This window comes from Polyodon spathula, chromosome 10, assembly GCF_017654505.1.
Source record: "Polyodon spathula isolate WHYD16114869_AA chromosome 10, ASM1765450v1, whole genome shotgun sequence".
NCBI lineage: Eukaryota > Metazoa > Chordata > Actinopteri > Acipenseriformes > Polyodontidae > Polyodon > Polyodon spathula.
The window spans coordinates 33535035-33558251 of NC_054543.1; the positions used below are offsets into that span (position 1 = coordinate 33535035).

The 23217-nt window shown below is 37.8% G+C and overlaps 1 protein-coding gene across 2 annotated transcripts; it reads left to right on the plus strand.

The window, feature by feature from the left end:
* The first annotated feature begins 310 nt into the window (after positions 1–310).
* On the plus strand, positions 311–21546 carry LOC121321407 (protein FAM171B). 2 transcript variants are annotated; one of them, XM_041260334.1, is made up of 8 exons: positions 311–887; positions 12341–12574; positions 13297–13389; positions 14222–14383; positions 18286–18456; positions 18842–18958; positions 19207–19333; positions 19658–21546. In XM_041260334.1, exons 1-8 carry the CDS (start codon positions 590–592, stop codon positions 20961–20963), a joined length of 2508 nt encoding a protein of 835 aa, XP_041116268.1. In that variant the 5' UTR covers positions 311–589; the 3' UTR covers positions 20964–21546. The 2 variants fall into 2 exon arrangements, with proteins under 2 accessions (XP_041116268.1, XP_041116269.1); XM_041260335.1 differs by lacking the exon at positions 311–887 and adding an exon at positions 11683–11844.
* The last annotated feature ends 1671 nt before the right edge of the window (positions 21547–23217 follow it).

Genomic DNA, 23217 nt, shown 5'->3' on the forward strand with positions numbered 1-23217 from the left:
CGGTTTTGTGTGACGTCGCTGCCTTAATAATGTTGATGTGCTGATTCTCAATCCTAACTAATATTAACAGACTTAAGGTTAGGGCAATCAGCATTAAAGGATCATTTATACAGAGTCATGAGAATGGGTTATGCTATGTAGTAATTGTGGTGAACAAGAAATAGTGGAACATATATTCAGCAAGAAACATATCAAACAGAAAATTAAGGGAAATAGAAATTGAAGTAACAAGTAAATTATATTTTTGAAGGAAGAGAAAATCGAGAGAGAAATGTATAATCAAATTTATAAAAAGTATAGGGAGAACATTGTAGCGTATCTCGGACGCTAATGAAAGAAAGAAATATACAAAGGTAGAGGCGCTCATAATCTCCATTTAGATAGCATGCGCCAACAACCCCTAAAAAGATTCCCAACCCAAAATCGAAGAACAGTACACTAAACCACCAGAGGGCGCCGGTTGCTGTTTTGACTCACAGTCTTGTTTTCTCTGGCAGAAACACAATAATCCCGATCCGCATACCATCCCTTGCTGGTTGAATCAGCGCTGGAATTCTGCCACATTGTCTCCCGTTACCATGGCGCATCCATGAGGAAAGAAAGGGAGAGCTCGATTATTCCAGCTTCATTTTACCTTTGCAGTTATGTCGCGGTCTGGCGGCATTTTTTCGCCATGTCAGAGCTCTCTGCTTTCCTTGTCTTGTCAGTGCTGTTGATTTTCTCCGAGCATGGGCCGGTGATGGTGGAGAGTGGCAGGGCCGCTGCCGGCCCTGGTACCAACATGGGGAACAACAATATCAACACCATCACCTTCCAGGAGGAGCCGAGCACGTACCAACAAAGCCATCGCCAGAATCAAGTGCAGATGGTATCAGTATCAACATCAGGTAAATATTGTGTTTTAGGCGAATCCGTGAACAGAATCACTGATCAAAAAACGGTAAATGTTATTGTTATTATTATTGTTTAATGTTTTATTTTCAAAACCATTGCTGTTTTTTTTTTAAATTAAGCAAAGGGTAGTTTTTTTATTATTATTATTATTTTTAAATATATTTGTCTTAAAGTAAATGGTAATTTGACTAAGTTGTGCCTGACAAACAACATTCCTGTAACCCCACTGTTTTATTTTAGTTGGTGTGAATTATTCTAGTTTCCAATAACTCGTTATGTCATAGACCGTACAAACCACTATTTTATCCAGTACATTTTAACATCTAGTTTGAAAAGCCTGTTGACCACCACAGTTCTTATTAAAGTCCTGTCCATGTCATACTGTCAACATGGTATTTAAATAGTTTACTTACCGACAATGTTGTTTTCTAATGACACACTAGCTTTTATGGCATGACCAAAAATGACCAAAAGCAGCATTAGCACATTACTGTGGTCAAAATGATGTAATGCTGGTAACAACGGCCCCAGTTCACCAAGCTTTAACTGTGAAGTACAGTTTTAAATAGGCTAATGAATTTTCTCAGTTATGTTTATGAATACAATAATTATAATATATAATATATATATAATATATATTATATATATATATATATATATATATAATATATATATATATATATATATATATATATATATATACATACATATACACACATATACACACACAGTGCCTTGCAAAAGTATTCAGACCCCTGACCAATTCTCTCATATTATAGAATTACAAATGATACATTGAAATTTCATTCTGTTCGATATTTTATTTTAAAACACTTAAACTCAAAATCAATTATTGTAAGGTGACAGGTTTTATGTTGGGAAATATTTTCAAGAAAAATAAAAAACTGAAATATCTTGCTTGCATAAGCATTCAACCCCCACACATTAATATTTGGTAGAGCCACCTTTCGCTGCAATAACAGCTTTAAGTCTTTTGGGGTAAGTATGTACCAGCTTTGCACACAGTGTCAGAGTGATTTTGGCCCATTCTTCTTGGCAGATTTGCTCCAGGTTGTTCAGGTTGGTTGGACGACACTTGTGGACCGCAGTTTTCAAATAGTGCCACAGATTCTCAATGGGATTGAGATCAGGACTTTGACTGAGACATTCACCTTTTTTGAGCCACTCCAATGTTCCTTTTCCTTGTGTTGGGATCATTCTCCTGCTGAAAGGTGAATTTCCTCCCAAGCTTCAGTTTTTTAGCGGTATTTTGCTCCATCCATTCTTCCTTCAATTGTAACAAGATGCTCAGTACCTGCTGATGAGAAGCATCCCCACAGCATGATGCTGCCACCACCATACTTCACTGTAGGGATGGTGTGTCTTGAGGCATGGGCAGTGTTAGGTTTGCACCACACATAGCACTTTGAGTTTTGGCCAAAAAACTCTATCTTGGTCTCATCTGACCACAAAACCTTTTCCCACATCGCAGCTGGGTCACTCTCATGCTTTCTGGCAAACTCCAGATGTGCTTTCAGATGGTACTTTTTGAGTAACGGCTTCTTTCTTGCCACCCTCCCTTACAGGCCAGTGTTATGCAGAGCTCTTGATATGGTTGACTGGTGAACCATTACTCCACTCCCAGCCACTGAACTCTGTAGCTCCTTCAAAGTGATTGTTGGCCTCTCTGTGGCTTCTCTCACAAGTCTCCTTCTTGTTTGAGCGCTGAGTTTTGAGGGATGGCCTTTTCTTGGCAGTGCCTGGGTGGTGTGATGCAGCTTCCACTTCCTGATTATTGATCCAACTGTGCTCACTGGGATATCCAAACACTTGGATATTATTTTGTACCCTTTCCCTAATCTATGCATTTGTATTACTTTATCTCTAACTTCTGTAGAATGCTGTTTGGTCTTCATTTTCCTTCACATTCACAGCCTTACCAATGATCCTTCAACAGTGGGGTTTTTATCCAGAAAATGTGACAGCAACTTTAATGGTTCACAGGTGGAGGCCAATGGTAAGGTAATTGTGTCCTCGTTAGGGCAATTTCTTTCATCGGTGCAAACTGGGAGCTTCCACAGCACAGGGGTTGAATACTTGTGCAAGCAAGATATTTCAGTTTTTTATTTTTCTTAAAAATATTTACCAACATAAAACCAATTTCAACTTACAGTAATTGATTCTGAGTTTCAGTGTTTAAAAATAAAATATCAAACAGAACGAAATTTCAATGTACCATTTGTAATTCGGTAATATGAGAGAATTGGTCAGGGGTCTGAATACTTTTGCAAGGCACTGTACCCACACACACACACACACACACACCCACCCACCTACCTACCTACCTACCTACCTACCTACCTAAAATAACTTAACCTGCTTTCCCAGATCATAGTTTGATTTTTGCAAACTATAATACAGTAACCTGTATTTTTCACTTTCCCTTATTTGCTTGTGTTGAAAATGTGTCACCCCCCTCAAATTCCAGAAAATTATCACCAATTACCAGTCCTGTTAAAAATCCAGACTGTGATGTACTGAAGCCTACATTTCAAATGCCAGCCTTTCCGTCTTCAGCATGATGCTCCCCATTAGTACTACGATAAGCACTACTGCCTGAAATAAATCACACCTCAGGAGATGCAGTAATCTCAAATGCTGTATGTATTTGCATATGTAAATTGGATTAACTAATAGGTTTTGCATATTCTGAGCAGTGGTGTTTATTCATTGAAACATGTAATCCATGTTTCTGTGGCATTTATGTTCCTGTTGCACATTTGTGGAATTTAACATGAGTTGACGATTGTTTGCAATGCAAAAGGAATAAAGTCTAGTAATAGACCTGGATGCTATTCAACATGTAGTGTACTTGAATGTATTGAATAGTTTAATCAATGTAGGATTTTGAACAGGACCCAGGGTTGACTTGCTTTTCTTTGTCCACAAAGTTGACAGAACCTTGGTAGTATTATACAAAGCAAGTTAATGGATGAATCCCAGTTAATTTACATTTAATCAAACAGTGTTATTGAATCAGTAATGTGCAAGGATAGTTCTTCTACATTCCATTTTGTAAGTGCAAATCGCAAGGACTGCATTTAAAAAATATATTATTGTATGTGACCAGCAAATGAACATTTCAAAATTTGCGTGTAACTGAATATGTGATTGCTAACTGTTTTATTGTTTTGTTCATTTCTTAATAAAAATTTGATCATAGTTATTTTAAAAAAAAATGCATGTAACTAAATGTTTCAGAATAAAAAAATAATCAAAATATTGTACTTTATTATCTACATTTTCATGACGTTTAATTTCTTAACAGTACTGTGTGTGCACATTCTGTGTTTTGGTGGATAATAGGATATTAAGTAACATATTGGCAAATTGTAATTATATAATTCCTGAAGTGGCTTTTCGTGAGCAAAATAGTTTAATATACTGTATAGAATAGGGATTTTTTGGGGACACTTTTATTTTAATGTATTTGTTTTTGATTAAATAGCTTACATTACTGAAATTAAAAACAAAGAGTTCCCTACAGTAGTCTTCATTTTTATGTTGTTTCTTTTGAATGTATTTCCTCAGAATATGTATATTACTAATTGCAGACAGGTGATTGATGACACCATTAAAGTGGGACCATTGTTTTTGCATCTATAGTTAGAATTTAGAAGTTGCTTATGCAGCAAAACAGGAATACAGTTATTTTAAAAAGCTTATACTGCATTTTTAAGGAACTGGGAACACCACTGTAACTTCAAGGATGTGAAACATTAATCTTGTTGAATGATACTGAAATACTGAGACAGAGCAGGTAGCTCCTTTTCATGTGTCCACTGCATTGTACAGTATGGGAGTAGTTAGTTGTTCTTTTTGACTTTTTGATTAATAAAGGTCTGTATTAAACCTCTGTGGATTCTGATCAATGCAATAGTCAACTCCACTGATTAATGGTTTAAAAGCAGAACTGACGTAATACAGTTGCACTTCCAACCTGAGACACTGGGAGGGAAAAAAAAAAAAAACACAGCTGCAACCAATGCAGTGGCAACATCTGCTGGGAGAAATGGGACAAGAGCATAGTAGGTTAGTGTCTTTCACTGTCTAACAAACCAGCTTCTACCAACATTCAGTACTTCGAAATCTGAAGTTGTATCATCCGGATCGAAATTCTGATCATGAGTAAAGTCTTGAGCTGGAATGTACATTTTCTGCTGTGCTGTGTACGTCTTGATAATGAGCTGCAGTAATAGTTATTTTTCAGATATTTCAGTGACAGCTTGGTAGAGTTAGTGCTTTAAATCCCCAACAGAAATGTGATTAGTTTAATAACAGAACCAACAGGCTATAGTAAGAACACCTAGTGAAAAATGGGTGAGGAATGCTTTTGTAATGATTCTGTGCAGTGCAGTAGTAGCTTGCAGAGGAGTAAAGATATCATTCTGCAGTACAGCACAAAGACCAATTTGCCATACAGTATTTGGTCAATCACATGAGACAACATGTGATTGTAAAGGCTAAATGTAAAACAATTGAAAAAGACCACTTCTAGAAACTGTACACTGCTTGTATCATTCGAATAAGTTAACACCATGGTGGGACATACTGTAGCCTGGCCTTTTCCCAAGGCATTGAGACACCCCTGCAATGTGGCAGATAATTAATTAATTAATTAATTAATTAATTAATTAATTAATTTCTTAAACAAAAAAAAAAAAAAAGTGCTCATCTTGCAGAATTACATTAAGGAATGTACTGTTCTGACATTTAAAAAAAAGAAAGTTTAATATTCCATTCATATTTTTCGTAAGAAATGTGTGTATTGTGTTAAACTGTTCCTATATACAGCTGTTTATATTGTTTTATAGCTCAGAGAATAAAATGTTCAACCTCTAGAGAGAAAGTAAGTGTGCATCGATGTAGAAGTCAATTGTAATGCAGGACCAGTGTTCACTGAATGTGGATTATATTAAATGACTCTGAAGAACTGTATGATATTTTCAGCTGGTTGCCTCAGGAGCAGATTAGGTTTCTAGTTTCCCAGTGGGGCACAGAAGGAGTGTTTGCTGACTTCTTTTTATATCAGTTCTTAAAACCATCTGCCTGCACTTCTGTGTCCATGAAGTGGTGGAATGGAATTTGCATTTATATAGCTTTTTACCCTTACAGGATCTGAAAAGATCTACAAACACTGTACATCAGTCAGTGAGCAGGGACCTCACAGGTGGAAAGTGACAGCCATTTTACACCTGCACACCACAACAAAAGCTTAGGTTTTTATTAATCGATTTGCTCCCAAAAGATTTTTGCTGGAGATCCACAGTCTTGTGTTGTGTAATTTGTCACTGTACACTTTAGAGTGGTGACAAAACCTCGCCCTTCAAGGAATTATAATAATTTACAGACATTTACAAGCAAACCTAATAACTGAATGTACTGTGTGCTGTAAGCTTGCAGACACATGAGGGTTTCGGTTCAAATAACATCTCAGGGTCCACTTCATTCATAAAATAAACCTGATTTAAATTTGCCAGTGCCTTCTCTAAGTGTAATTATGTTTCTGCAGTGCAGTAATGATTTATTAAACATTTAGAGAAAGTGCTTATTCCTGTCATCCACCATTGACATTTTCTAGGTCATTCACTTTAATGGGACTAGTACAACAGTACACATTCATTCAGCTTCATAATCTGATTAATATTTATGATTTGCATTAATACTTGATTGACAATATTTATTCATTAATATGATCACTGAAGCTCAACTGAGAACCAGTTTTACTGTAACAGTTTTACATTTTGACAGGGGTCTAAAAAGATGCTGTAACTCCTCTTAAACTGTAGACCAGGTAACTAATCATATGAACATGTGGATATACACAGGATTGGTTTATGGTACATTATACAGTATATCAATATGTATATTTTTTCAGACCAGACCCTGAAAATGAATGGGTTGTCTTTCTGTAAAGTTACTGTAGCAAGCTGTAAAACAGTTCTTCTGTTTAATTTGGCACCACATTTCAAGTTTACTTAGAAAATATAATGCCTAAGGTATTTATATTATTATAGACAATGACAAAGTAGTCCTTTCACTTCAGAAAGTGTAATTTTGGAATCTAAACTATTTCATATGTGATTTAGGTTGTCCGGAAATGTACATTCATTCACAGTGTCTTAATATTTTTGCTGGGATGTGATAAGGTTATTTTTTTTTGTGCTTAGATTAATGGGGGTGATCCTAAGATGTGGTTAGTGTATTTGTTTACTGTGGGTATTAAGCAGATGGGTTTATGATTGTTTTTCATGTTTTTAATATGTGGCAGTTCTTAGAACAGCCTTTTTTCTACAGTGTAATATATTTCCCTTCTGTTTGTTTGGTTTTGCATCGCATGACCCTTTGAGAAGTGTTATTCTGAGAAAAGACTGGTTGTCCACATTTATATACTAATCACCTTTTTTGCCCAGTTGTCTGGTTGCCAGCACTGCCCCACACATCCCCATTCCAGACAGAGCTCATTTGTAACCGTTCTTATTAATGCAGAGCCGTGCTGAGTCAACAGTGGGTGATTTCACTTTTAGGTCAGTGCTCCTTTCATCAGCGCAAACAGAATCTCCGGGGGTGACAATTCTCACTTGAGGTCATTGCATAATGGTGGAATATAATTATTCATTCAGCTCAGACAAAGAAAATTACATTAAAGCAGCTTTTTTCCTCTTAAGTAGACTTTGGGGGAGAATGCACTGTTCTATAATCTGAGATTAGTTTTGACATGAAAGATCAATGCATAGCAAATATCAGGATTTAGCATTCGATGTGTAGTAACCCAATACTAACTGGAACAGTGAGATACTGTAATTGTTATTGTTGTTGCCATGTACACTGATGCTCCTTCTCCACTGGCACATCTGACCCATTAAGGCTCCGTACAGCATGGGTGTGGGTGGTTCTCCTCTGGCTATTTGTCGAGACGATTGAGAACCAAGCCATGAAACTCCGGCCTCACAAGACATCTGAATCCGGCTGCAAGCTGAGCCGAGCCAGGGGCGGGGTTAAGGATTTTCGTCATTACGTTGTACCAGTCAGAACACTCCAGAAAGAAAAACAACAAACATGGCAGGCAGCGAGTGCGATTAGAGAGGGTACAGCCTGGGACGCTGAGGAAGTGTAGGCTCTGGTTTCTCTGTGGGCAGGTAGGATTGTTCAGGAGGATCTGGAGTTGTGTGTCAGAAATGAGAAAGTTTATGCCTGAATTTCTGACGATTTGAAGCAAATGGACATAAACCGCGGGTACGGTACACTTAACACACTCTCAAACACTAAATTTTACCAAATTTCTCATCCTTATTATATTAACATAAAGAAGAAAAAAAAGAAAATAAAACAATTCTAAACTTTTTACAAAAATACAGTCGAACAAAATACTGTACAGCTGTACCATATATACAACTATGGCTCTGGTTGTGCTCACGCAGGTTCTTTTTTTAAGCACCCAAACATCAAAAAACTAGAAAAAACAACAACTATCCTTAAATGGGATATCTTTGGCAAATCATATTTTTAAAACCTTCTTTTTTCCCCTGCAACAGAACTAATTAAACTTTAGAAAGTCGATATAATCAGTAAAATTTGTGGATTATAAAGACATTCCTAAATATATTTACAAACTAAGTTAATTAATAACAGTAATTAATAACAACTGTCTTTTGTTGCATGTGACGTCAGTAGCTCAGCTCTGCTGTGGAAAAACAACCCAGGCTCACCTTAAATACACCATGAGAGCTCGGTACGGTCCTGGCGCGGCTTGGTTGTACAGTGGAAAAGAGGCATAACTGACAATGTTGGAGGGGCATTGGTATTAAAGAAATAACACCCAACAAGATGTTTGAATATGGTCCAATACCATACACCTAGCAGTTTTGTTCGGCATAATGGAGATGTGGTACTGAATCTCCTTTGACAGATACAGTAGCAGGTGACTAGAATGAATAGTCATTTTTAAAGTTCTTCACAAAGTAAAGGATTAATGCAAAGAGTAATTGTGTCACTGAACCTTGTTAACAAAGAGTGCAACTTGGCAATACACCCAACTGTCCCCAAGAAGTTAAAAGCACAAAGAATGATGCATTCACTACAAGCCAAGCCCATGTTAACAGATACCGAAATACAATATGGTAGGCTATGTTTTTCCACGTAGTATGGTGGCCATTAGCCAATTAACTTAGATTAATGTTTGCAGAGTAAACCTGACCCACATACCCTTGTCTGGTATTGAGCTGAATTTATTGACTGGGCATACAACTTGATACCCTGCAGCTCAAGGGCCTTTGTGATAGGCCAGGGACTGTCCGTACTTGGTTTGTCAGAAATGTGATTTTAGGGTTTAATCTGTGACTGTGCAGGATTGTTCGACTGTACCATCTGTAATTCTGATTTGAAATAGCACTGATAGGCCTTTGACAACTGCTTTGCAGTATATCATCCATCTTAAATGACAGGGAAAACTCATTTTCATTTTCATCAGCCAGTGCAGGTTTAACGGCTTTTGTTCAAAGGTCACCAATTTTGCTGCACAGTGTAGTTGTATTAGATGACAGGAACTGAAGGTTGGTAGCTGTTGACATTAGTGTGGCCTGTGGGGTACAGTATTAAGGACAGATTGATGGACAGTCAACCTAGCCTTTAAAACGAAACATTAAGTTTGAGAAAGAATTAATCAACCAACCTCATTTGGCTGAATTTCTTGTCACAGACCCATTATGTAGTTGGCTGCTGTACAGGTTAGGTGGGCAAGTGGCCAATACAACTTTCAGCAGTAACCACAATTGAATAGAACCTGATACATACATTTTCCTGCCCAAGTACAGTATCTACTGTAGTGGTTTCTATTGCACATAAAAGGCACAACCAATGTTTCTTCATCTCACTTTTGAACCCTCTGGTGTCAGGGTCAAAGGAATGAGGAACGAGTTGATTTTTGCCCATGACAGTAAAAGACATTCAAAGACTACATCTGTGTGTTCTGTAGGATAACCACCCTCCCACTGTGTCAGGACAGGGACGATTTTGGGATTTATCAAGTATTTTCATTTCTTAATAACTTGGCTAATAAGTCATCACAAGGATGAGGTTTTGACAAGCTCAGAGTGATTTTTTTCCAACACTATTTATACAGTGCAGACGGAGGTCTTTGATCTTCATATGCTGCTGCCTGGTACGGTTTAGGCTACCTATCAGGCTAGAAAGTGCACATTGATTCTGGAGTGAAGTGGGGGAGGGGTGTAGTTTACCCACTATTCGCATTTACCTGTACACCGAATTCTAATAGTGTGTTCACAGGGATGGAAAGAAGACTTCTATTGCATAACAGTGTCACCCATTCCAGGTTTTAAGACATGGTTGATTTGCCACAGTGTATAGGTAACAAGCTCAGGTGAGTCTTAAAGTCATAGTTAAACCAGGTATGGATCAAACTGCTATACAATGTGAGTCTTATTTGCATCCTTGGTTCAGTAAGCTGCATTAATGATCATAAAATGCCGTCATGTGCATTCAGCTGTTGTGAGAGTCTCTCAATGAAGCAACGCATAATACCCTGGCTACAATATGTGCTACATGTATGTTTTTTTTATAGTCTGGGCACCATATCTGGTGGCACAGTATTACAGGATGTGCACAGCAGCCATGGCACATTTTTTGATGGCTGATGTGCACACCATAGATAATCTTAAAGTGGCCATAAATAAATAAAAATTACATTTAAATGATTCATTACTCATTATGAAAAACTTGAAATAAATTTTGTTTAAACCTGTTGTGCCGTCTGTAAGCCCACATGACTAAACTAATTAATCAAGATCAAACAAGTTTCATCAAGACTCGTCTAGCCTCTGATAATGTTCGTCGCCTTCATATTACTCATGTGGCCATGGATGTTGACACCCCATGTGCTGCTCTGTCTTTATATGCTGAAAAGGCTTTTGATTGTCTCGAATGGAAATACCTCTGGTCGACTCTACTGATCTAGGTACTGAGTTTATTAATATGATTAAAACTCTATATGCCAATCCCACTGCGATGGTGCTCACAGGTAGTAAATGCTCACCCCAGTTCACCATCTTCAGGGGTACTTGTCAGGGCTGCCTGCTATCCCCTCTGTTGTTTGCCTTGTCACTTGAACCATTTGCCCAGACTATCTGCCAATCTACCACCCTATCACTCTCAGTAATACACAGCACCATATTTCACTTTATGCTGATGATGTATTGCTATTTGTTAATAATGTTCCCCAATCACTCCTCCACCTTTTGCCTATTTTTGATGATTTCAGTTTGTTTTCAGGATTCAAAATGAATTGGTGTAAGTCTGCTCTAATGCCCTTGAATGCTGCAATGAAGGATATAGTTTTGCCTTTAGAAATTCTGGTGGTTAAACATTTGTCTTGGTGTAAATGTCTTGGTGTAGACATTCTCCCCTCCTTGCAGTCCACTGCACTAACTCATTTTAATAAGATATTTAAACAGGAGGAAGTTGATTTAAATAGATTTCTGCATCTCCCTATCTCACCTGAAGCCCACATCTCCAAAATAAAAAATGAATGTACTACCATGCATTCATTTATTTAGCTCTGTGCTGCCTCTTACTCCCCCTACTGGATATTGGAATAAATTGCACTCTATGATTTCTGAATGCATAAGGAGGGTGAAGAGTCCGCATCTCAAGTGGTCTGCTTTGCAGCGTGAGAAATCCGCTGGGGGTTTGTCATTACCAAACTTTAAGTACTATTTTCTGGTCATTTAGGCAAAAAAACAGTATCCAGTATTGGAGAAAACAGATTTAAGGTTATTTTTGGACATTCAGCAATTGGGATCTGTGGTTTTGTGACTGCAGTGCATTCAAGAGGTTCTACATGGATGCCAGCTACAAACCAGTATAATATTACAGGTAACAATCTAATAGAAATGCATTGGGGGGGTCTTTTTACTTTGAAACTAGGTTTGAAAGATAAACAATCACAGAGAACAAAATATATGGTGGCTATTTGTGATTTGCTCAAAGAACATTGGGAATTCGAAATACAGTAAACATTCAAGCTATGATGCAATGCTTTCCACCCACATTTGATCTGTGCAGTTCTACGTTAAAGCAGTGAATTTACTACACTTCATAGAATGTATTGCTGCTTTCCAAATGTATTGAGTGGATTTAAAAAAATATAACTGCTATTGTCTGCAGATCATGCAGTTCTCATGACTCTACATTTTAGATGTTTTCTACATTGTATGCCTATTATGAGACAAGTTCTTTGGTCCTGGGATTGAAGTCTGCCATTTGCTTGTTTATTGAAACTGCACTGTGTTCTGATAATCTGGATAGCAGGATAATCTTGAATGGCAGAATGTGTCATATATTAAATAATTTCATTTTTTTTCTTTTTCAGTATCAATGTTTACATTAAAAGTTCAAGTCAATGATCTTGTGAGCCGCCAGTATCTTAGGAAAGCTGCCGTTGAAGTGTTTGTGAACTACACTAGAACCAATTCTGCATATACAGAAGAAAATGGGGCGGTGTTACTGAGAGTACCATACAAACTGGGATTAACTTTAACAATTGTGGCACGTATGGATGGCTATGTGTTAACACCATTGCCTTGGAAAACAGCAAAGATGCCAAGTGAGTGAGAACTTTGCATTAGTATTATTATTACAGCAGAACACCGTATTCAGTTGATGGTTGGTTGCATGATTAATGTTGGTAATATCCAATCAGCACGTGAACAAAGAAGACATAGGAATAGAGTTAAATTGATACCACTGTGATAATCTAAACGTCATATCCTATTTGAATTACAAACCTACAGTATGCTGGGGATGGAACATTTTGATAGTTGGAAGATAATGGGTCAAAGATGATGAGATGTATTTTCCTCTTATAAATAATGTGTTTTGCATTAGGATTTTATATTGGAAAGCGGTTTAGGCTTTTCTGTGATCATATGTAACACCACAAGAGCACGGGTAGCTGAGAGGGGCAGAGCTACATGATGCCAATGCTTTCTGCAGGTTTAAAACCATCTGTCGTGCAGCTGCCTGTCCAGTTCACTTACCCTGTTACATGAGAGAGCGTTCCATTTCTGAGCTTGATTTTGGTCTGTGGCAACTCCAAGTAACAGAAAGCCTTTATGATGTTATTTGCATGTCAGAGTGATGAAAGTGCAAGAGTGCCATCTAGGCAGCTCTTAGTGGTATTGCACAGACCTCTTTGTTTATTTTTTATCTGTTATAAATTATCTAACCACGAATGTAAAACAAACCCATTATTAATGTTGTCAGTTCATATTTTTATCAGGCTCTCAAGTATTAAACTTTTGGAATTAAAAAAAATATATTTTGCAGTATTTTCCTCTGTGACCCTTTCGCTGATTCCACAAAACCAAGGCAACATCTGGCTGTTTGAAGATTCAGTTCTGATAACTGGAAAAATATCAGGTAGGTGTACATTATTGTACATGGTGTGTTAATTAAAGAGTAATTAGCGGGCTTCCGAAAAATTTAGCAACAAAGTTCACAGTCCACACAGTTCTTTAATGTTCCTTAACACGGTTTGGCACAGTTAAAACATACTGGCTTTACACAGCAATGTGTATCGCCAGTAATAAACCATGGGGTTCAGTCCCGAAATAATAATACAGTAACAGTAACACTCAACACGGACATGGCCACTTCTCCAGACACTGCGTGCTGTTGTGTAGGTGTGGTGAAAGACAGCAATAGTGGAGCAGCAGTGCAGTGTAGTCCGGGCTTATGCTGGCCAATAGCGATAGCTCCTAACAAGAACAAACAGTAACAGATAGACAGAAAAACAAACAAATCACTAAACACTTACAATCCGTTTTTACTTGCGTTGCCTTACGGGTCCTTTCATTAACCATAACAAAGGAAGAGATTACATCATCACTGAAATACCCTTAGTCACGCCCCCTTTCCTGGATGGATGGCTTCTGACTGACCCTGGAATGAACTGCCAAACCATCCAGTATGGCACACACTGTTCTTGTTGTACAGCACCATCACAGATTGACTAGGATTCATTCACTCTCTGCCACAAGATTGTACACACAGCACAACCTAATTGTGTGATTTAAAAGTTTAACTGTCTTTGAATTGAAATGTGTTGGTTCAGTGAGACTGTAAAGGAAAATTATTTGGAACGGCTGTATTCGCCCCAACCCATATATATATATATATATATATACATACACACACACACACAGTGTGCATATGTTTATTTATTTATTAGTTTTTTTTACTTTCTCTACAGATGTAACGTTACAGCCCAGCATTCAGTTTCCAAAGAATTTACTAAAACTGCCAGACCGCTCTAATATCTCTGGCGTGACAGCCTACCTAACACTGCCTCAGCTACCTACTGATAAAGATTTCCCTCTTTTTTACACAATGGAGACTCTTATCAACAGATCAGGTGAGCTTTCTTTTCTTCAAAGTAAAGTTGATCACCCGTTTTTTTGAGAGGAACTGTCTGAGACAGAAAACACTGTTCATTTATTATTAAAATCACAATGCAAAAAACCTTTTATAGTTGACAAAATACTTAAACAATGTTAGTGCTGGGAGAAATATCTGAATATTCGAACAAATATTTTTTTACATGTATTCAGATACAAAAACTAGCTGTTTGTATTCACTAGAAATGACAAAAATACCTTGCATTTATTTACCACCACACCAGAAATTGCATGACAGTTTCAAAATGGCAAATGAAAAAGAGTGTGATGTGTGAGATTAATTAATATATATATACACAGCTCTGGAAAAAATTAAGAGACCACTGCAAAATTATCTGTTTCTCTGGTTTTACTATTTATAGGTATGTGTTTGGGTAAAATGAACATTTTTGTTTTATTCTATAAACTACTGACAACATTTCTCCCAAATTCCAAATAAAAATATTTTCAAGCAAATTCAAGCAGCTCTGCTTTGTTTGATGGCTTGTGACCATCCATCTTCCTCTTGATCACATTTCAGAGGTTTTCAATGGGGTTCAGGTCTGGAGATTGGGCTGGCCATGACAGGGTCTTGATCTGGTGGTCCTCCATCCACACCTTGATTGACCTGGCTGTGTGGCATGGAGCATTGTCCTGCTGGAAAAACCAATCCTCAGAGTTGGGGAACATTGTCAGAGCAGAAGGAAACACTTGCTTGCTTCCTTCTGCTCTGACAATGTGAAAGACTGGTGGAGAGCATGCCAAGACGCATGAAAGCTGTGCTTGAAAATCAGGGTTATTACACCAAATATTGATTTCTGAACTCTTCCTAAGTTAAAACATTAGTATTGTGTTGTTTAAAAATGAATATGAACTTATTTTCTTTGCATTATTCGAGGTCTGACAACACTGCATCTTTTTTGTTATTTTGACCAGTTGTCATTTTCTGCAAATAAATGCTCTAAATGACAATATTTTTATTTGGAATTTGGGAGAAATGTTGTCAGTAGTTTATAGAATAAAACAAAAATGTTCATTTTACCCAAACACATACCTATAAATAGTAAAACCAGAGAAACTGATAATTTTGCAGTGGTCTCAATTTTTTCCACAGCTGTGTGTATGTGTGTGTGTGTGTGTGTGTGTGTGTATATATATATATATATATATATATATATATATATATATATATATATATATATATATATATATATATATATATATAACAGTATCAACACAGCTCTTGGGCCGCTATGTAAAACTTTTAGACTTAATTGATTTCATTACATGAGAATAGATGTTGAACTTCATGCTGATTTGAACTTGGCTCTCGCCAAGATAAGCACCAACTAAGACGTAGCTTTGCAGAAAACTAATATGAGCCATCTGCATCGCCATCCATTTGAGTTGTTTTCCATCTGATGATGTAGATATCCTTCTGTCTGGTGTTGATTGCTGAAGTGTAATGCTGGCTCCAGGGATCAGCTCATTTTGTCTCCCAACGCATCACCACACACAACGGATACAATGCTGGCTCCAGGGATCAACCCAATGCGGTTTCCCCAGCGCATCAGCATGACAACCATCTGGATTCAGCTAAGTAGGGTACATCTCTGGGGTCTTCAAGTGGGCACCTTCCATCCTCAGTGTTTCGTTGACTTGCCCACGACACCTCAAGAGGGCTCAACAGTGATTCTGGCATCCCAGCATCACCCCCCTCCATCCCCCACTCAGCTCAGCCCAGCTTACTTACCTGTACATTAGCGTTGCTTTCTTTCTGGTGTGCTTGAGATCCCCATCCAAAATCTTTCCTTCTCAACCACAGCCAGTTGCTGCTCCTTTCTGCTGCTTCAGATAAGTTCTTCACTGTGCGACACAACTCTTGGCCACTGAACCCGACGTCTCTGAGAAACTGTGTTGTAGAGTGTGCCACAAATCCTCGACAACCCACCTCCACTGGGTAAACTCTGACTCTCCATCCTCGTTGTTCCGCTTCAGCAGCTGGTTGAGCATACCGAAGTTTCTTCCTCTCATACGCCTCATCCACAGCATCTTCCCATGGCACTGTTAACTCTACCAGATGAACAAGGTATGTGGATCCAGACCACAAGACAATGTCAGGTCGAAGGTTAGTGGTGGCAATCTCGGGTGGAAAAATAAGCCATTGACCAACATCTGCCAGCATTTTCCAGACTCTAGCAGCTTCCAGCTGTCCTGAGTGAGGCTTTAATTTAACACCTTTTCTTGGTGGTTGCTCTCCTGGACAGAGGAATATTGTCTTTTGTGTGTAATGCTTTGATGGAACTGGTGGCAACTTATTGGTCAGGTTACACTTGTCTTCCAATGCTAAGGCCAAACATTACAGCACCTGGTCATGGCGCCAAGTAAACCGTCCTTGGCTAAGACCCACCTTGCATCCTTAATGTTGCAGGTGATGAACACAAAGGACATGAGGGATCCTCACCCACCCAGAGGTTTAGGTTCTGTGGTGATGGGAGAACATAATCTGCTGATCTGATGAGGAAACTGATCCGTTCCATTGTCCATAGGTCTTGCCAGACGATCTTGTGTTGTTCAACACTCTCCCATCTCATCCATTCTCCCTGCTTGGCCTGGGAAATGGCCTTTACACATCTGACCCTCTCCTCCTGCTTTTGCACCTCATTGACTACCAGCTTCCTCCGTTGAGCTGGGGTTGCCTTGTGCCATGTAGGAGAAGCTGAACTGAGACCAAAACCTAATTTTTCATGCTGAACTTGCCCCATAATATCTCCGATTCAAAGGGCAGCCTTAGCATCTTCCACAGCTTTCTTTGCCGTCCATTTTCTTCCAGTTTTCAACTGAGGTGCTGCCTCCCTTACGCATTTGTCACGTGAATCTACTAATATCATTTCCAGTCAGACATTGGCGCAAACTCCTCGGTTAGAGCAGAGATTGGTAGCGGCAGTATTCCTTTACCATAAAGTCCCACTCTGCTAAGGCAGCTTGGAACTCCCAGCGATTTCCTGATGTAAAAGTAAACAAACCAGATTATGCATGTACATGCATAGGGATCTCTATGGAAGGCCATCTGGGGTCAAAAAGCATTGTGCTGCTTTACAGCGAGTTAGAATCTCATGAGACAGAAAAAAGGTGTCATTCTGAAATGCCTCGCTTAAGCAGTGCACAACTTGCTGGAAACGTTGTGTAGAGATTTTAAATATTATATTTCTTGTTGCGATTTTACAACACCATTTCCGCATTTGTTTTATTTGAAGTGTTTAAAATAAAACTTTAGTTTGTTTGCTTGTTCAGCTACAAAAAGACACAAGTTATTTACGAAAACTTGTCTATGGTCACTGTTTACTGCGAAGAAACGGCAATGGCAAGGAATGAAAAAAGTAATAAATAAATCAAATGTGGTGTAAACTTTATGTACTTTTTATTTTGGGATTCAACAAAACTGTGTTTAACTTGAACTGCTATTTGGCATCTTTTTTATTTTGTAGTTAATTGATTGGGGTAAAGTATGTCCTACACAACTTGTTCTTTACTCCTGGGATATTTTTCTATTATAACCTGTTACAAATTGTAATGTCTTGCTGTAAAATAGAGGCACACACACACAGGGGCCACACACCCCACCCCCCGCCCCTGCTGCTATGCTGTCTCTGCCTGCATTCAGAGTAACGTAATGGCTTTTATTACTTTTGAAAACAAACGAATATCTGAACGAATATTTAAATTGAGTGAATATCCGAACATGAAAATCCAGTGTTCGTCCTAGCGCTAAAAAATGTATCAAATAGATCAAAACTAACTGTACTGCTGAATGTTGTATTAGATGGTAATGAGACATGTTTTTCCAGCTTTATCAATTAGTTGTTTGTTATATCTGTAGGTTACAAGAGTATCGAATTGACCCCTGTGGCTGCAGTTAGCGCCCGTCTCTTCTCCAGAGGCAAAGAGGTTAAAGTCACCGGTCCAGTTCAGATCATGCTGCCTTTACCGGAGAATACTAAAGTGAAAACTGCAGATGCTGTGGCTGCATGGGCTTTCGATTCAAAAACAGGTCAGTGTAATGTTACTCATATGTACTGAATTTAGTGTTATTGAGAGATGAGGGGATAACCGTACTAAAACCTTTGCCCTCTTTTTTTTCTGGTTTTCTGGAGTTGAAGTCAGGCTATGTCCAAACTGAATGATTGCATTTGAAATCTGAAAAGCCATAAGGGATTGGGCAATGCAGTCTGTAGCACCCTTTTGTATACAAAACACACAGAAACCTGCATGAACAAATTGAGATTTTTATTTTCCTATGACAGTGAAATGATTGTAAGAAACTTAAAAGAAAGCATTTTTCATGGTTAAATAAGTATGTTTGCACTTGAAATGTTTTTGAATCACCCAGAAAGGGCCCACTAGTAACAAAGGGGTTTCTCATTTTTCCTGTAAAGGTTCCTGGGTTAATAGAGGACTGGGGATGGTGACGCAGGATGAGGATCATGTTGTTTGGTCATATGTAGCTCCTCACCTTGGGTACTGGATAGCTGCGCCTTTACCTACAAGAGGAGGTACAACATACAACTAAGAACTAGAATATTTTAAAACGGTGTTAACCAGGTCTTAACCAAATACCGTATATCTGTCACAAAGAGAGAGGTGGTTATGTGCTTATTCTTAATTAAGATAATTAAAAAATAATATCTGAAAATCCAGCCCAAAATAAAGTTTAGAATGACATTCACAGTAACAGAAGGGTTTAAAATGTACCTGTGAATAAAGGCATTAGTTGACAAAACCTGATTTTGTATGTTTGTAGGTATTATTGGACGTACAACAACTCTGATGGACTTTACCTCTTACCACACTTACCTTCTCATGGCCATTCTGGGAGGAACTGTTGTAATTGTTTTTGGATTTTTTGCTGTACTTTGTTGCTTTTGTAGGTATGTTTTTTTTTTTTTTTTTTAATTATTGTTATTTTGTATAATTTTACAACAGGAACCCAAATGTAATCTTTTTACAAACTATATATTGCTACTGGATATTAGGGTATAGATGCATATATAGTTTAAGTGTATAACTTAACAGTAATCCCAAGTCAAATGTTTTTTTTTTTTTCTGGGATAAAATATAACTTTTTAATTTTTAAATGCAATAATGGACAAGATTTTCTATTAAAGTCATTTAAGTTATTTACTAGAAACACTGGTTGTGTTGCAGTTTAAAGGTTGTACATTTGTACCTAAAGCCAGTTTACATTCTTTCAGGGGAAGAGTTTGTGAGCCACAGAAGGGTGAACGAGATGTCAGTAAAATGGAGGTCTTAAGGAAAGACCAGACCACTTCAACTAATGGAAACCAGTCCAGACATAATGAAAACTCCTCCGACATGCCCGTGATGTCATCCCGGGATGGTTCTCGTAGAGATGAATCTGCATCTACAAGACAGAAAGGGAACTTTAACATCTACGTTGATGATGTTGGGCATCCATCTGAAAAACACTTTTATGAAAATCAGGGCAACTCTGCCACTCAGCCTGAAAGCTGTAGATCTCAGCACCAGCCAACCTATGTTAACAGCAGTGAGACTGTGAGGTCTAAAGAAATGACACAGCAGCAAAGAGTACATCTTGCTCTGAATGGAAACATATACAGAATTAGCCACTTTCCAGAAAGATTAGTGCACATTTATAACCAACCAGTAGCCATTCTGCAGGCTCCAGATCTCTTTAGCACCCCTGAGCAGCTGTCGGGTTGCAAGTCTGCTACTTTACCAAGAAAGGGACAGCTGGTGTTCAACCCACTGATGGAACCCATGAGCAAAGACAGCTACACACAGACACTCCCCAAAATGCAGCAGCTTTCACATCTACAGCCAGAGACCTGTAGGCAACAGGAGGTCCTTAAAGGTCCACAGAATTTAGCCTCCAACCCAGAGACCTGGGCCAGATACAGCAGCAGCCTACTGGAGTCGGTGTCTGTTCCAGGGACATTGAATGAAACCGTGGGCATGAGTCCATTCTGCAGTGAACTTCAAGGCATTTCAGAGCAAACTTTGCTGGAGCTGACCAAAGGCAAACCCTCCCCTCACCCGAGAGCATGGTTTGTTTCATTGGAAGGAAAACCCATTGCCCAAGTGAGGCATTCATTCATTGATCTTCAGAAAAAGAAGAAACCTACTAATAGCAATGACACCAGCCTGGACTCTGGTGTGGATATGAACGAACATCATCCCATCAGAAAACTGGAAAGGGAGAAGATCTTTATTAAGGGTATGCCTCACAGCAAAATCCTCTACATGGAGGACTTTGATTTGAGCAGCAGTGAGAGTGGGACAACTGCAGCCTGCACTCCTGAAGATCCATTATTAAGACACATACTGGACAGTGGGAGTGGACAGATTGGGGAGGGACAGCCAGACAGAGAACAGGCAGAGGCAATAAGCATCCAAGAAGAGAGCGAGACACAGTCAACTCCATCATCAAAAAGACTGAGAAGGAACAAAGGGAAATCGGACAGCAAATCAAGTGGATGGACAAAAAGGGAGGAAAGGCCTCTCATGTCTTTAAACTAGCCATTTTCTAAACAGGTCAGGTCAGAGGGGTGGTAAAGGCATAACAGTATCCCAGCATTTGGTAATGCACATTGTGTATTTCAATTGATTCTGAATGTGCACTTATACATTTAACAAAAGCATAGTGCATTGTTGTCATCTGACTCACCAACAATAGGATTTATACTTTTTGGTGAGAAAGAATGGTTAAAAATATACAGTAATTCTTCTTGGTCTGTCTTGGACTTTTTCAAACATGAAAACCTTTTGAACAATGCAGCATTGAAAAGGGACAAATCTGTGTAGGTTCCAGCCTGTCTCTACATAGTTCATTTGATTGGCTTCTGCCAATGCTTAAAACAGTACAGCTGTGTCTGTATGCTTGGGCACTCTTCACTTCATGGTGTGTCCCAATGGTTACAGGGCAATGGCAATGTTTAATGGGTCTTGGTGTAAATCTGGTTTAACATTGTTGCTCAGTCAAATAACACAAATACTTGTACTCTGTAATGAGCAGGATGCATTTTCAACAAGCTTACTGAAGAACTTGCATGTAAATATGAATCTGGTGGAAATTAACCTGCCTTGTCTTTCATCAACATATTATATATATATATATATATATATATATATATATATATATATATATATATATATATATATATATATTATATATATTCTATAATATATATATGCGCACAGTTTTAGTTAAAAAAAATTTGCCCACAGTATTTTGAAAGTTTACTTGATTTCTGTGTAATGGTTATAAAGAGACATTTTAATAATACCCAGTAATGTACTATAATGTAGTAATGGTACTTTTCGTTCTGTGGTATTTCTCTGTTATTGCTTCTGAGCTATAGTATTTAAAGCACATTAAAAAGACTTAATGTAAGTTGAATATGTAACACTTCTAATGACCTTGCTTTTGGCAATCAGTACATATGTACTAAATATATTTAAGAGAAATAACTTGTATTTTATTATACATTATTGATCCCTACAGTTAATACATATTTGACCCCTGCAAGTGTATAGAATGGCCAAAAGCTGAAGACTATTATCCAAACGTGCACTTAAAATGAACAGTCTTTGCAAATGTGCATGGTAATGAATCTGCACATAAATACAGTAGACTACAGATGTTGCTAATGATGCATGTTAGTATGGCTGAAAGGTCCAAGTTCACCCTAACCATAACAAATGATCTTAGTCATAGACATTATAAATCGGAAAGAAGAATTGGCAACCTAATTATGGTCATTCTGTACATATCCTTCATTTGAAAAGAAAATATTTGTACCTGATTATTTATCTTTTCTGCTTCAAAATTTGTACATGTCAAACTGTAGTATTGACCAAGTGCTCTTTTGTGTTTTGCCACCTTTGCCATTTTAAACAATATTTTATGGGACACTGGTATTTATTTACAAATTTTGCTAAACGGCAGATTTCCCAACCTGTTCTGTTTGTCTGAGTAGTCCTATAAATTCTTGTGAATTAATGTTTGCTTTCCTTCTGCATGTATTAAACTGGCTTTAGGATATTCATGATAAAAAGGTGATTTGCAGTCAGATCTTTTTTTGCTGGCAAAACCATTTGTTTTTCCAGATGAAAGTACTGTTTACATATTGTAAAAATACCCATTATTTATTTTTGTCTGCTGATTTAATATCAAGATATCACAAAGCCAGCAAATACAATATGTTGGTTATTTTGTAAGAAACTTTTGCAGCTTATTTATTTTGAACATTTTGTTCTCAATTTACATTAAATTGTAAAACATGCTCTACCAACTGAGTGTACATCCCAAGAAATTAAATCAGAAGCGTCACTGTATCCACAGTGCATTAGGTTTTAATACATGTGTGTCTGTTAAAAGGTAAATTCATAATAAATGTTATACACATACTAAGCAACACATGTACTTCAGTCACTGAGGACAAGAGGTTTCTTCACTAGCAATCATTTCAAGTTTGCTCCCTTTGTTAATTACACACTCATTTTAGTCCGATCGCCATCTTCTTTCTTTAAGTAAGGCATTTTTATATAACGTAGTTTTTAGTTCATATGTAGGCATTCCTGTTTCATTTTTGGGGTAAATCTTGTAAAGAAAGTCCATCTTTTTGTATAAATATTCTTATCTATGTATATCAAAATTATTTAAATTGGAGACAAGCAGTGATTTTTGTTCCTGCAACAAATTTGAAAATGGATTAAGCAAGATTTCTTATCTATTGCTACTTCCCTAATTTTATATATATATTTATATATA

Excerpts from the sequence above, each read along its gene's own strand:
- LOC121321407 (XM_041260334.1), top strand. The coding sequence starts at position 590 with ATGAGGAAAGAAAGGGAGAGCTCGATTATTCCAGCTTCATTTTACCTT. Across the intron at positions 888-12,340 it reads GGTATCAGTATCAACATCAG|TATCAATGTTTACATTAAAA; the intron begins GTAAATATTGTG and ends TTTCTTTTTCAG. Across the intron at positions 18,959-19,206 it reads GCCTTTACCTACAAGAGGAG|GTATTATTGGACGTACAACA; the intron begins GTACAACATACA and ends GTATGTTTGTAG.